This window comes from Nicotiana tomentosiformis, chromosome 11 (genome assembly GCF_000390325.3).
Source record: "Nicotiana tomentosiformis chromosome 11, ASM39032v3, whole genome shotgun sequence".
In the NCBI taxonomy this organism is placed as follows: Eukaryota; Viridiplantae; Streptophyta; class Magnoliopsida; order Solanales; family Solanaceae; genus Nicotiana; species Nicotiana tomentosiformis.
The window spans coordinates 51,221,115-51,235,427 of record NC_090822.1 but is presented as its reverse complement, the minus strand read 5'-3'; the positions used below and the strand labels follow the sequence as shown (position 1 = coordinate 51,235,427).

Here is a 14,313-nt window from a genome sequence, read left to right as displayed (position 1 = left end):
TATGATCACTCTATATGGCATAATTTCTTAGACTCACTTTGACCCCATTGCATGGAGACAAAATCATAGCGCTAAGGAGTTAGATTTACTTCTCATGCGGTGAAAATAGTAATTACGTCGTGATTTTAAAGGCTCATGTTTGATTGAAAACAGTTTAAAACAAAATACAAAATTTTGGTAAGTAAATTAAATGAAAAAAAACAATATATTTCTCCGTCCCAATATGTTAAATCTTATTCGCTTGTCGCTTATCTGGATAACTTCATGAAGATAAATCATTCTTTGATTTTACTAAGCAAAGTAACAAATGATAGCAGTTCATAGACGTAACCAAAGTTCACATTCCTCAATAACAAGTCCAAGCTGGGAATCAACACCTTGTACCATATTTTCCTCGCTCCTTGTCCATATCATGTAATTTTCTTATCCTACAAGGGCATTTTCTTATGATCCTCCAACTCCATTTCCAACACCAATTCCCCCACCTTTCTTTCCACCATTTATCTATCTCTCTCTCTCTCACACACGCACACACTAGAAAGCACGTATATATAACGTACATGTATACGTAGAAATACAGATACTTCCACGATGCCGGAAGGTCATAGAGGACACAGAACGCGACATAACCGCGGGCCGAGCCGAGAACCGGGCCGGGCCAGAGTACCGTTGAGGCTACTCCTCCGAGTGGCATCAGTAGCCGGCGGGATACAATTCGGGTGGGCTTTACAGCTGTCACTACTCACACCATACGTGCAAGAGCTCGGAATTCCTCACGCGTGGGCTAGCATAATATGGCTGTGCGGGCCGCTTTCGGGCTTACTGGTTCAGCCTTTGGTTGGACACATGAGTGACCGGTGTACCAGTCGTTTCGGTCGCCGGCGGCCGTTTATTGTTGCCGGAGCTGTGTCGATCATGATTGCTGTGTTGATCATCGGTTTCTCAGCTGATATTGGTTGGTTGTTCGGCGATAGGGGTGAGAAAAAAGTGCGGGCTATAGCAGCTTTCATAGTAGGGTTTTGGCTGCTTGATGTTGCTAATAATTTGACTCAAGGACCTTGCCGTGCTCTTCTTGCTGATCTTACTAGTAAGCTCTCCTTTCAATTTTAACTATTACTAGTATCTTTTTTTAAGCACGTGCTTGTGGATTTTTCTGCTATTGCATTTTCTACTATGCTTCTTTATCTGCATTTGGGCTTTGAATTTATAATTTTGTCATTTTGATTTATATATTTGGTAGTCTTCCTTTTTTTCTTTTTCCTTTTTCCTTTTTTTTGGTGGGTAAATTCTCTGTTTCTATCAATGGAATAACGTTTTCTTCTAGGAAAAATCGACAATCATTCGTGGCAACGCGATGGACATTTTTCCGACTTGTGCTTGTAAAGTTATAGTGCTAGAACTCGTATTTAGTGCAATGGACAAAGCTGCTCCTTCCCCTATGTAGCGGGGCAGACCCACAATATACTACCTATACTTAATTTCTTTCTTTCAGCGGATCAATGGGCTGATGAGCAAATTATTCATCGATAAGATATATAGTATTTTTTTTTTAATGACAGTGGTGTCCATTAAGCGCACCTCCAATATTCCGGGTACCTGTTACTTCCCACGGTCCTCAAGCACAAGTACCGGCTAACTATGTCCACTAAAGCTTAGGCAGATAGGAAAAATCGCCTGGTAATTTTATCTCCTTGGGACTATAGTTTGCATTATTTTTATTTTTTAATACTCCATCTGTTCCAATTTATGTGAACCTTTTCACTTTTCGAGATTCAACTATGTAAACTTTGACCAACATTTTGAAATTTTATTTTTCAGTCATATTGAATCTGAGAAGAGTTGTAACTTATAGTATTTTTCGCATAGTTCTTGAATATCTAAATTTTAATATTTAAATATTGAGTTAATCTAATATAATTTAGCGTCAAATATTAGTTAAATTGACTCTCCGAAAGCGAAAAGGTTCATACAAACTAGATCGGAGAGAGTATTAATGTTGTCACAACTGTCTTGAAATTTGTTCCCTTTACTTTTTAGTATATTTTCCTTTTTAGTAGACATTATACTTATGTTTCTGTCTTTTAATTAAAAATGAGACGACTATTACAAGATCCATATTTAATCTGTTTTCTACCTTATAATAAAAAGCAAAAATCCAAATTAAATCTCTTATGTAGGAAATATATATCATAGTCTACAAGCTTTGGCTTTTCAGAATCCTACTTCAGTTTTCTAATTTCTTTAAGAATAAACATTTGCTTATTTAGTTTATTACTTATGTTTTCATGGCAGATGAGCTTAAATGGAGCGACATGTTCAGATTCATATTGCCTACCCCAACTTGTTTGGGCTTGCGGCGTACTTTGTTGTTTGTATAATGTTTTCTTGGTCCACCTAAGGAGCTAGTAATATGTCCTTTCTATATCGTCATTTCATTTTTTGGCCGCACTTCCCATTTGGGGGAGAGCAATATATGCATAAAAAATAGAGAAATCGATGAAAATGGTGGCATTGGTTCAGTTATAGTTATCAGATTTGAGGCAGAGGGCTTCTTGGATTAAGTAGAAATATATAGAGTTAGAGCATCATTAATACGACAAAGAATATAAAATGCTTGGTAGAATCTTTTGTGAGACACCAACTTAATTTTTGATAAGAAACCAACATGTATTGTCTCTTATCAAAAAAAGACACCAACTTACATTAACGACAGGGTATTCTCGTCTTCAATCTGTAACAATTTATTACTTCGGGAAGTTGCCTTAAAAGTTGTGACATCTTTCTTGTGATCTCTATGCATGGTAGGAAAGGATCACAGAAGAACTCGAGTAGCAAATGCGTACTTCTCCTTGTTTATGGCTATTGGTAACATCCTTGGCTATGCCACTGGATCTTACAGTGGCTGGTTCAAGATCTTTCCTTTCACCCTCAGTTCTGCATGCACCGTCAACTGTGCCAATCTCAAGGCTGCTTTTGTTATTGACATTATTTTTATTGCAAGCACTACATATATCAGCATATCTGCAGCCAATGAGCAGCCTCTAAGTCCCAGTCAGGTTACCCCTCATACTAACGAAGAGATTGGAGAATCAAGCCATAGTCAAGAAGAAGCTTTTCTCTGGGAATTATTTGGAACTTTCAAGTTCTTCCCAGTTTCAGTTTGGGTGATCCTGCTTGTCACTGCTCTGACTTGGATAGGATGGTTTCCATTTCTGTTGTTCGATACTGACTGGTTTGGCAGAGAGATTTATGGTGGTGAGCCAAATGATGGAAAGAACTATAGTACTGGAGTTAGAATGGGTGCATTGGGTCTAATGTTGAACTCAGTGCTCCTTGGAATAACATCAGTTTTCATGGAGAAGCTCTGTCGGAAATGGGGGGCTGGTTTCACATGGGGAGTTTCAAACATAGTCATGTGTCTCTGCTTTATAGCAATGCTTATAATTAGTGTTGTTCGGAATAACATGGACATTGGTCTGGATCTTCCCCCAGATGGCATTGTTATGGCTGCGCTAGTAGTATTTGCTATTCTTGGGATCCCGCTGGCAGTAAGTTACTTGAAGTTGTATCCTTCAATTCTTATGCACTAACACATGCATATGTTGGAGAATGGAAAGATTAGACACCTCTAAACTGCAAGTTATCTCCTTTCTCAGTATTATTTATGGACAACCAATTGCTATCTGTCTTTTGTTTCCTACTCAATGCCTTTGTTTGAAACTAGGGGAAGAAAGAAAATAAGATGGAAAATGATAGAGAACTGAAAGGAAATTTAAAACTTTTACATTGTTTTATTATAAGAGTTAAGGGCCAGGGAGAAATAAGTAGGCCGTTTAGTGAGCAGTTTATGGGCTTGTAGAAGATATTTTATTTCTTCTGAAAATTTGGAAACTATCTCTTCCTTTCCCTTTTGTCTTCTGAAACAACGTCAGATTTTGTCAGTCAGTTGACAGCTTGCTCGCTTTCGCTCTTTCTTTTCTTTCGGGTAGACAATATTGCGAGCTGATGACAGTTGAAATCTGTTGCTTTTCAAACTTCTATAAGCTGAAATGATATTATTGTGTAACTGACTGAATCTTGAAGGCTATCAACTGTAACATGATATGGAAGGGTATTAGAGGGAAGTAACTATTACAAAAGGCTTTAGCATAAGCACTATATTTATGTTGGCTTGGAGAGAACTTCGTCCAGGCTCTGATTTTTTTTTTTTTCAAACTAATTCTTTGCAGATAACATACAGTGTTCCGTATGCTTTGGTATCCTCTAGGATTGAAGCTCTAGGGCTAGGACAAGGTAGGTCGAATTATGTCTCTTTAGCTTATCCATGGATCAAATAGAAAGTAATGGTTCAATTGCTGCTTTCAACCTTGCAGGACTTTCAATGGGTGTTCTGAATCTAGCAATTGTGATTCCACAGGTATCGCTTTGCTCGTCTATTCTTTTGTTTCTTTTTATTTCATGTTGCTTCCAAGCCACTAATTCTATGGATCCAAAAAGGGCTTGTCACAAAATTTCAGCCCTTCCAGATGTTTTGAGTGAAAGCACTATAGAGAAACAGAGGCATAGGAGAAATGAATTTTTTTGGGTATCTTAGAGGAAGAAAAGAAAGGAGAAGGAGAGGAAGGGGAGGGGAATAAAGTTAATGATGTTTCTAGCCAAAAGTAGGTGGAAATACCAAAAGTCTTTTGTGTATTTTTTTTGTAATGTATTTAGTGTTAGAATATAGAGAAATGTGTCTAGAATCTTTATATTTGAATTAAAAATATCTTATGAAATACTCTATAAGACACCTTAGAGTACTCTGTATTTAGTACTCGATGGAACATTTACTTTAACCTTACTAACATTGAAAATGAATACCTACCATATTGTTCATAGCCTATGCTCCTATATAAGAGCATCTCTTGGACATTGTTACTTAATCAAGTCAATGATAAGTTTCTTCTCAGTTCTGTTGGAAAAAAAAAAGAAGTTTCTTCTAAAATCACATGGTATCACAGCTTCTAATGTTCTTGGTAAAGACTCAAACAGCTTCCGCTACCTGCGGGTACAATTTGTGTTACTCGTCTAGCCAATTTTTTTTTTTTTTTCATTTCTTCCTTTTGGTTTCTGGCACTTCTCCTCTCTCCAGCAACGGGTGCCACTACTCATCTCTCCGGCAACCATTTATGCACCGCTCCTCTCTGGCAATTGTTCAGACACCGCTTTGCTCTCTAAGATCGTTCAAGCACTGTTCATCTCTACCGAGATAGCCATTACAACTTTCTACATGACGATCGCCTTCCTCTAAACCTTGAATTTCTTGTCTCTATTTTGCCAGTTCGAATTATGCTATGTTCTGTCAGAACAGATCTCTCTTAATGAGTAGTGCAAATAGCACTTTATTTTCGCTGTACTGTTACCAACAACTTTCTGGAGCAAAGAATTCCAACACCGTTTTTTTTTTGGTGATTGCCGTTAGGGTATATACTATTAACCATACATTTAGACATAGTATATTTTAATAATTGTCATGGTTAAAAGTCAAAGTGGGAGATTGTTGGGATATATACTATTAACCATGAATTTTGGTTTGCATATACTACCTCCATTCCAGTTTATGTGAACCTATTTCCTTTTTGGTCCGTTCCAAAAAGAATGACCCCTTTCTATATTTGGAAACAATTTTGCTTAAACTTATAATTCTACCCTTAATGAGAAGCTTTTATAACAACACAAATACTCTGAACCCCTTTTTGAATTGTTTAAGACCACAAATTCCAAAATTCTTCATTTTTTCTTAAACTCTGTGCCCAGTCAAATAGGTTCACATAAATTGGAACGGAGGGAGTAGTATTTATTATGGAACAATTGTTATTCAATTTTAATAAAGTTTTAAATAAATCATATATCTGTTTGTCCTTTACTTATATAGTAGATGATTTAGTGTATAGAGTATAGCTTATAAACGAAAGATTAAATCATCGGTTCTTATGAGTATAAAGATCATGTTCACAATCTAATGATGGAATTGGACAAACTATCAGGAATGATTGTAGCACAAGATTAAATATAATTTATCTTGATTATGGGAATGGTTTAATTCCAACTTTTTGTGCTAGTACATTTTGTATGTATTGAACGGACCAAGTAAAGATAAGTATTTTATACTTACTTAATAAAATAAATTCTCTAGCCATTAAATGTACTTATACTCTTAATCTTGATATATTTATTATTAGCTGTGTATATTATTATTGTTTTGATTTATTAAAAGGCGAGATCCTTTCGTGTGTCAATATGCTTGGTAAATTGGACAATAATGATATACATTGGCAAAGTAATATTTAGTTGACGGAATCCATGTCTCGGTCTAGAGATTGATGATACACCTTTATGAAAGCTTATAAATTTTCATGTGTAAACCGTGCAGGTGGATTTTGTATCCGTCACATGAAATAAGTTAAGCGAAAGTCTAAAGGAAATAATTAATTAATTAAATTGTCAGTAATTTAATTTATTTGATTAGTATCTGAATCTTAAAATGGGGAGTTAAATAAGGTTTAATGGAAGAATTTCGAAATTGAACTGAGGAGTGCAATTATGAATTTTTAGTAGAATAATTCGTAATTTATTATGGTAGTATTAATTCGGATATTTCGAATTAAGTCCATAATAGGAAGCCTCGTTAATTAAATACTGCGGTCCCTGCTCTGCCCGAATAATTAGGAATTAAATGAAATTCTATTTCTTGGTGGAAAAGGAAGACCCAACATGTTTAGGAAAAGGTTTTAAACCCTAAAACCTGTGGCTATATAAAAAGGGTCTTATTCCATAAGGAGGCCATGGGTTTTACTACACGGTTTTCCTGGGAGAAATTCGCCCACACGAATTTCGCTAATTCCGTACATTATTCGGGTCACACAACAGAAGACTGTGGAATTGGAGGACGGTCTCGTGGACGATTTTGCTCTTACTTGAAGGCGCTTTTCGCAATCGCTGTCACGCTTCAAGAGATAAGTATCGATTTTATGTTTGATTAAAATCTGTGATTGTGTGTTGTCTATATTACATGCAAGTGATCTTGGCTATTTGCTTCCGCCGTTTATACTTGTTTTCCATCAATTGCGTACTATTCTAGCGAAGTTTCAGCATTGACTTTCTATGTTTTCAAAATAAGCAAACTCAGGTTTGTTTTCCCACTTTGAGTTTGAGGGGACTTGTCAGAATAAGAGTGTCTCTATTTAGATTCAAAAGAAGTCACTTGGTCTGCTGAAAGTCAAAACATAAATCAGCTGGATTTCTTCTACATAGCAAACTTCTTAGTGTCTTGCTTTTTGCTATAGTCAAAATCAGCATTTCTTTCTTTTGCTTTGGATTCTTTGATTTAGCAATTTAAGATTAAATTTGTTAGATGGCCCTAGGACTTTGGTTTAAAGATTGTGTGGTAGACACACGTCACTTGTTTGGTATTTAAGTGGTAGGAGGGTTATGGGGTGGGTCCATACTCCCTTGAGTGTCGACTTTATGCTCCAACTTTGGGATTGGCCAGCTACCCCATAGGGGATTTCTCAGTTACTATTGCAACAATAACAATTATGCCTCCGTCCCAAGCTAGTGGGGAAGAAATTTCCCTGCTATTGGAAAAAATTATATTTCTTAAATGAACAAAATGCATATTTTGCGTATATTTGTGCAGCAGCATTATAAACTTCCCTGTTATAAAGCTACACCGGTGAACGAACCTTTCTTGACATTTAAACATGGAACCTAACATTGTTCGCCTCATTCAAAGGGGGGCAGTGATTTGCAGGTTTCCCAAATTAGGAGGTTAGTAGTGTGTATACTTTGTGGGAGAAATAGTAAGGTCTGGAAAATTATGTAGTACTTTAGGCTTTTCATGGATGTGTTATTGTACTATAAAAGTTAGAAGGTGGCAGAGGAAATGAAATTATGAGTCTTCTTGAAATGTTCACCTCTTTTATCCCACTATCTCAAATTTTGCTCTTTGCATTAATATATAATTCTGGTATGTTCTCTGCCACAATTGAGAGGGGAAAAAAGCAGCAGTTATGATGACAAGTTAGTAGTGTCAATCGCTGGCAAATAAATATTTTTATAATATGGAGGCATTTCCACGATGTAACTCGCCATTTTGATCTATTTAGCTGTTTTTTCCCCTGCCCTTCTTTTCAGTGAAAAATTTACTAGGCTTAGCAAAAACTTGAAATAATATTGTTATTCTCAGTGTTTTCAGGAGGAAAATTTTACTGCACTTTAATTAGCATGCATCTTGTCACTTTCCGGAAGACGTCTAAGCCAGTAAATGAGATTCATTTTGTTATTGTTCATAGATGTTGGTTTCACTTGGAAGCGGACCATGGGATGAGCTCTTTGGTGGAGGCAACTCACCAGCCTTGGTTGTGGCAGCAGTTTCAGCATTTGCCGGTGGACTTATAGCAATCCTGGCAATTCCTCGAACACGAGTTGAGAAGTCCAAGATCCATGCTTGAGGTATCTATTATCCAAGTATAACTATCAATCTTTGGTCTATGGAGTAGCATTGCAATTATCCCGTGTTAAAGGCGTTTTATTAGGCCTCTAACTGAAAATCTATCCACCCAATTCCTATTAGGACAACTTGGTGACGGGGGTAAATAGATTTTTATTGTTTGGCTACCACTGAGCCCCTACCACTTTTTGTGTTGGTTTCTTTACCTGGTTAATTCAATTTTCAATAGTAACCAAGCTGCATTCATGTCAAAAGCGACACTCATTATTGTGGATAGAAAAAAGAAGACAGAACTTTGTTGAATTTTTACTTATTTTTTAATTGGTGCAAACTGTCCCAATTAACCAACACAAACTGCAGCAAGTCAGTGAACATTTTTCAAGTATAAGAATTACATCATCATCACTGCAGTTGATACTGTGCAGAGTAGATTCAGATATATACTCTATTCCCAACTCCTGTTTATTTAAAAAAGAAAAAAGGATACTATGCCCAAGTCCCAACTGCTTATGAAGTATTGTTGGCTTTAGTTGCTTCTAAACAATCCAGTGCACGATGCTCTGCCACTTTGATGCACATTTTTTGAGGTGTTTAAACTTGTATATTGGAAATTCATTCATTTAAAATCCATCCACAAATTCATGCTCACTAATTGAGATGCAATTTAAACTTATTTTTATCCTTCCTTTTAATACTGTTGTATGTTCATTTATTTTTCGGAAAAAGCTTTGTTTATATTAGTTTCATGATTGTAGAACAAAAGCCTATCATTTGCTTATTAACACTTGTAATCAGTTTAATGGGGATTCCTGATTCTAGGTTTATCTGCTCCACCATCCTTTACCTTTTTGTAAACTATCAGCTGACTGTATTTTATTTCTGTGGTAGGTTTATTTGCCCTGTCGAAAGGCAAGTACAACGGTGCCGATTATTCTCCAGCACTGGGTTTGGCAGGTATTTAATCTTTGCCAGTATCCTGTTGCCTTTTTGACAATTCCTCGATCTAAATGTTGATGAAGTATGGTTTTTTTTTTTTTTTTTTTTTTGGAGGCAATTGTTGTATATAGATCTTCTTTTTTTCATTTAATCAGTCAATGCAAAACACTTTTGCATGAGTGTTTTGTAACCTAGCTCATTCCCTCCGTAGGTTATGATTTCTTTCACATGGCTATTCTACGTGTCCTGAACAAATTTCTGTGTGCTGATTCTCCACTTTCTAGGATAGAGCAAACTTCAGGTATCAGTAAGAGACTTGAGAAATGGAGTATGTTCCTTTGTGCACTTCATTTCTCTCCGAGTATAAATGTAACCCGTAAATTAGTTTTCTCTTCCAATCGCAAATACCTAGAAGGCTTAAGCCAAATAAGTCTAATCCATGTCAACTGTCACACCCCTTTTTACTCCAAAAGATATGTATGTTATGAATTGTTATGGGTTAAAAGAGTTTTTCCATTTGAAGTGACAAATTTGAGTATGGATTATTTATTTACGGAATCGTCACTTGGAATTGATTTATTGGTGTTCTAAGTCACCTTTTATTTGAATCGCTGGTCAAAGGAAGGTTTGACTCAATTTTTAATGGTCCGTAAAAACAAAGTTCAGGTAAGGAATTCTGTTGACCGGGGAGAAGGTGTAAGGCATTCCCCGAATCCCGTGGTTCTAGCACGGTCGCTTTATCGGCTTAAACTTGGCTTGAATTAATTCTGGATAAACTGTGCTTTATTGGATTTTTATGTTTTGCATGTCTGCTTTTATTGACTGATTAATAGATTTATTAACGGATGTTTTGAATAATAAGATGTCGTAACCATACTACGCAAGTGAATGCATGATCGAGACGAAATTAATTTTGTCATAACAGCGTTACGCAAGCGAATCTGTAGTCATGACAAGGATTATTAGCGTGTTATTATTTTTTGAAAAAATTACTACATTTGAGAAAATTAATTTTAAAAATTATTAAAAAGTCAACTATCGCGCTACGCAAGCGAATTCGCGATTATAATAAGGGGTTAATTTGATTAGGAATTAATTAAGCTACTAAGATTATTGAATTAATTTACTAAATATTAAGCATAACACTATGCAAGTGAGTATTATTTTAAAGAAATAGGCCATGATGGCATTGGACATCTTACAAATTGTTATAGAGAGAGAGACTAGCATTGTATAACTTTTGTCAAAATGGCATTGCGTAGTCATTTTTACGGATGGCTATCTAAAAATAGCCACCGTCGTGTAATTGATTTCTAGCCATTTTAACTTAAAATATATTAATAAATGACATATTTGCCCTTGTCCTTTTTACCATCATGTTTTATGTTTCATTTTTTAATCTTTTTCGCTTTCTTTTTAGAGCAGTGTACGGATTTCGCTTTCGTGAGAACTCTTTCTTTGAATTTAGTCTAGGTTAGGTCCAATTTTCTTCAAATTTGTCTGGGTAAGTATTGTTTTTACAATAATGTGCTTGAATTTTCGTTGTTATTATTGTTTCGTTAGTTTTAAGTTTGATTTCCGTACTGTTAGCGTTTAAATATTTATGGTATTTTAACATCTACGATTTTTTTTCTCTGTTCAATAGTTCGTCTTATTTCTGATAATTTTGTCACTCTGTTATTAGTTTTATGTTGTAATGTTGTAATCGTTGCGTAACTTGTTTTGATAAGTTGCTCGAGTTCTTGTTAAAACTTGAAATCCAGAAAAATGTGCTGGACTTCATATTTAAAAATTTGATTTTTTTGTAATAAATTTAGTTCCAGTATATTATTCTGTAAGTTTGACCTCTGAAGGCTTGTTGTCCAGTATTATATGCTGAATGAGTTTTATTATATACTGGAGTTCTTTTATTTTGAAAATACTTGTTTTTACTGATAATTTTTTGCTGTTTTTTTTTTTTTAATTTTTTTTTTACATGTTGTATTTGATTATGTTTTTAAAATTCTAAACCAGTATTTGTTTATCGAGTTTTATTTTTGTAATAAATTTTGGTGCAGTATATTATACGGAAAGTCTGTCTTCTGAAGGCTTGCTTCCCAGTATTTTATACTGGATGGTTTTTGTTTATGGAGTTTTTGTAATAAATTTTGTCCAGTATATTATACGGAAAGTCTGTCCTCTGAATGTTTGTTCTCCAGTATATTATACTGGATGATTATTATAATATACTTGAGTTTTGTTTGATTCCAGTATATTTTACGGGAAGTTTGATGTCTGTAAGCTTGTTATCTTGTATGTTATACTGGATCAGTTCTGTTTAGGCTACAGTTTTATTTTATTTATGATTACTTTTTTTGAATGATTATTTGTCTGTGTTTTTTTAATAAGCTCTTTGATTATGTTTCTTCTTTATACCTCAGTATTTGTTTCTGGAGTTTTATTGTTTCTAATTAATTTGATCCAGTATATTGTACTTGAAGTCTGTCATCTGTAGGCTTTGTTGTCCAGTACGTTATACTGGATGAGTTCTGTTTATACTGTAGTTCTGTTTTATATACTGGATTCTGATTGTGTTTACTAATCTAATTTGTAATATGCTTTCCCGCCTTGCTCTTGGGGTGACTCGAACTCACAACTTCTTGGTTGGAAGTGGCGGTGCTTACAACTAGAGTAACCCACTCTTGTTAAAATGAGTGGTTTTTATCTTAAAATTATATGAAATATTGCTTATATTTGTTGTATTTTAATTTTAGGAGGGAGATAGATTTTATAACTTTAAGGAGTTGTTTTCTGCTGATTGTTATTGGAAAGGCGATAGAAATTTTAAGCAAATTATTTCATCCTTTTTGTCCGGAACTCAAATGGATATGTTGAAGAACAGTGTATTTGGGAAGTTTTTAGAGTTGGATGAAGTTAGTCACTCTAGGAAGTTGACTATGTTGCTGTCTCAACTTTTCTACAAGGATAAAAGCAAAATGATTTTTAAAGTTTTTGGGCATGATATAGCATTTACAGAAGAGGATTTCCACACTATTACTGGACTTACGATTGAGGCATTCGATTATAGTTTCGTTGACGTTAGAGAGAAGAGAGAATCGTTTGAAAGAAAGGTATTTCCCTGAAGTTAAAAGGGGTTTGTGTCACGACCCAAAATTTATTAAAGGTCGTGATGGCGCCGGATACCGCTGTCAGGCAAGCCCAAAGATAACTAATTAATTTGGTTCATTTTAATATTTTTGAAATCATATTTCTTCAATTAAAAAGTAAAAGATGGAATTTACAGAGTAAGTAATAATATTTTTAACAATTTCAATACAGACACCCATAATCACCCCCAAAATCCAGTGTCACAAGTGCATGAGCATCAACTAGGAATGTAAAATAAAATACAGCATCCGTCCGGAATACAATTGGACAGGAAAAATATAAATACTCCGAAGGAGACTCTGCTGGCTGCGGATCATAGTATAGAGTGCAGCTCACCTAAGTCCCCGCTATAACTGCGCCTCTGCGCCCACAAGACCACTAGACATATATGTACCTGCACAAAAATATGCAACAAGTATAGTATGAGTACGTAAATCAACGCGTACCCAGTAAGTATCCCGCCTAACCTCGAAGAAGTAGTGACGAGGGGTCGACTCCGACACTTACTATGGGCTATAAATAAAATATCAATGATATAATTTAGCATGGATTACGTAGAACGGTTGTAAGCTCAATATCATGACATAAGTAAACAATTCTTTTGTTAATAAGAAATTTTCAAATTTATTTTTCATCGTTTATCATTTTATATCTCAGGCCAATGAAGCAATATCAATTATCATAAATTCCAAAGCAAATAATTCAATCATGTGCAAATCATGCCGAGGTCGTACGACCCGATCCAACATAAATATTTAAACTATGCACTGCCGAGGGTCGAACGACACGAATCATAGATGCATCTATTTAATCTGCCGAGGCGTTCGGCCCGCTCCACAAAAAGATAAACACATTCAAACAACCAAATCAAGAATTTATTAAGGGGCAATTATTTAAGGAAATGCCAATTCTCATTTAACGGCCAAGAAAACGAATTTTATCCTCTTAAAATTCCTTTACCAAGTTCAATGTGATTTAAGCAATCAAATTAACAAGAAGGTTGCAAACATCGCAAGTATAGCATGATTTGGGTCCTAGACTACCCGGACTTAAGCATGATAGTAGCTACGCACGGACTCTCGTCACCTCGTGTGTACGTAGCCCCCACAAATAGAAGCACATATTGAATTATTTCACCTATGGGGTTAATTCCTTCTTACAAGGTTAGAAAGGAGACTTACCTCGCTCCGAATTTCCATAGCCGACTCCCAAGCCTTCGAAACAACTTAAATCGATGCCCAACACTCCAAAAGTAGTCAATAAATGAGCAATTCCATAAATATATACTCTAATACTCATTATAATCCTATTTATAATAATTTTCAACTCCGTTCGAAAAGTTGATAAAAATCACCCTCGGGCCCACGTGTTCGGATTCCGAAAATTTTCGAAGACAAACTTTACCCATAACCCCACGAACTCAAATATATAATTTATTTTCAATTCCATGCCTAAATTTGTGGTCAAAATCCAAAAATACCAATTTCTAGGTTTTTCTTCCAAGTCCCAAATTTCTACCAATTTTCATGTCTAAATCCATTTATAAACCTTGTATTTAACTCACAACTTAGAAGAAATCACTTACCTCTTGATGATGATGGAACCCCCTCTCAAAATGCTCTAAAAAATCGCCCAAGTCCAAGTGAGAAATGAGGAAAATTGGCCAAGTCTCGGAATAAAAAGCCCTTGGCTCCAGTCGTAAATGTCGCATTTGCGATGTATTTGCGATAGGGGGTTCG

At 35.4% G+C, this 14,313-nt stretch overlaps 1 protein-coding gene across 6 annotated transcripts; it reads left to right on the top strand.

Annotated features, from left to right (window-relative positions):
- The first annotated feature begins 343 nt into the window (after positions 1 to 343).
- Positions 344 to 12,428, top strand: LOC104119411 (sucrose transport protein SUC4-like). Of its 6 annotated transcripts, none has more exons than XR_004503214.2 (7): positions 351 to 1,087; positions 2,806 to 3,548; positions 4,230 to 4,293; positions 4,374 to 4,417; positions 8,334 to 8,493; positions 9,380 to 9,445; positions 12,181 to 12,428. XR_004503214.2 is itself a non-coding variant. In XM_033652339.2 (6 exons), the coding sequence occupies exons 1-5, from the start codon at positions 592 to 594 to the stop codon at positions 8,490 to 8,492; spliced, it is 1,506 nt and encodes a 501-aa protein (XP_033508230.1). In that variant the 5' UTR covers positions 352 to 591; the 3' UTR covers position 8,493; positions 9,380 to 9,642. The 6 variants fall into 6 exon arrangements, 2 of the variants coding, with proteins under 2 accessions (XP_009629211.1, XP_033508230.1); XR_004503213.2 differs by lacking the exon at positions 12,181 to 12,428 and adding an exon at positions 11,485 to 11,792; XR_004503212.2 differs by lacking the exon at positions 12,181 to 12,428 and adding an exon at positions 9,542 to 9,957.
- Positions 12,429 to 14,313: the final 1,885 nt, after the last annotated feature.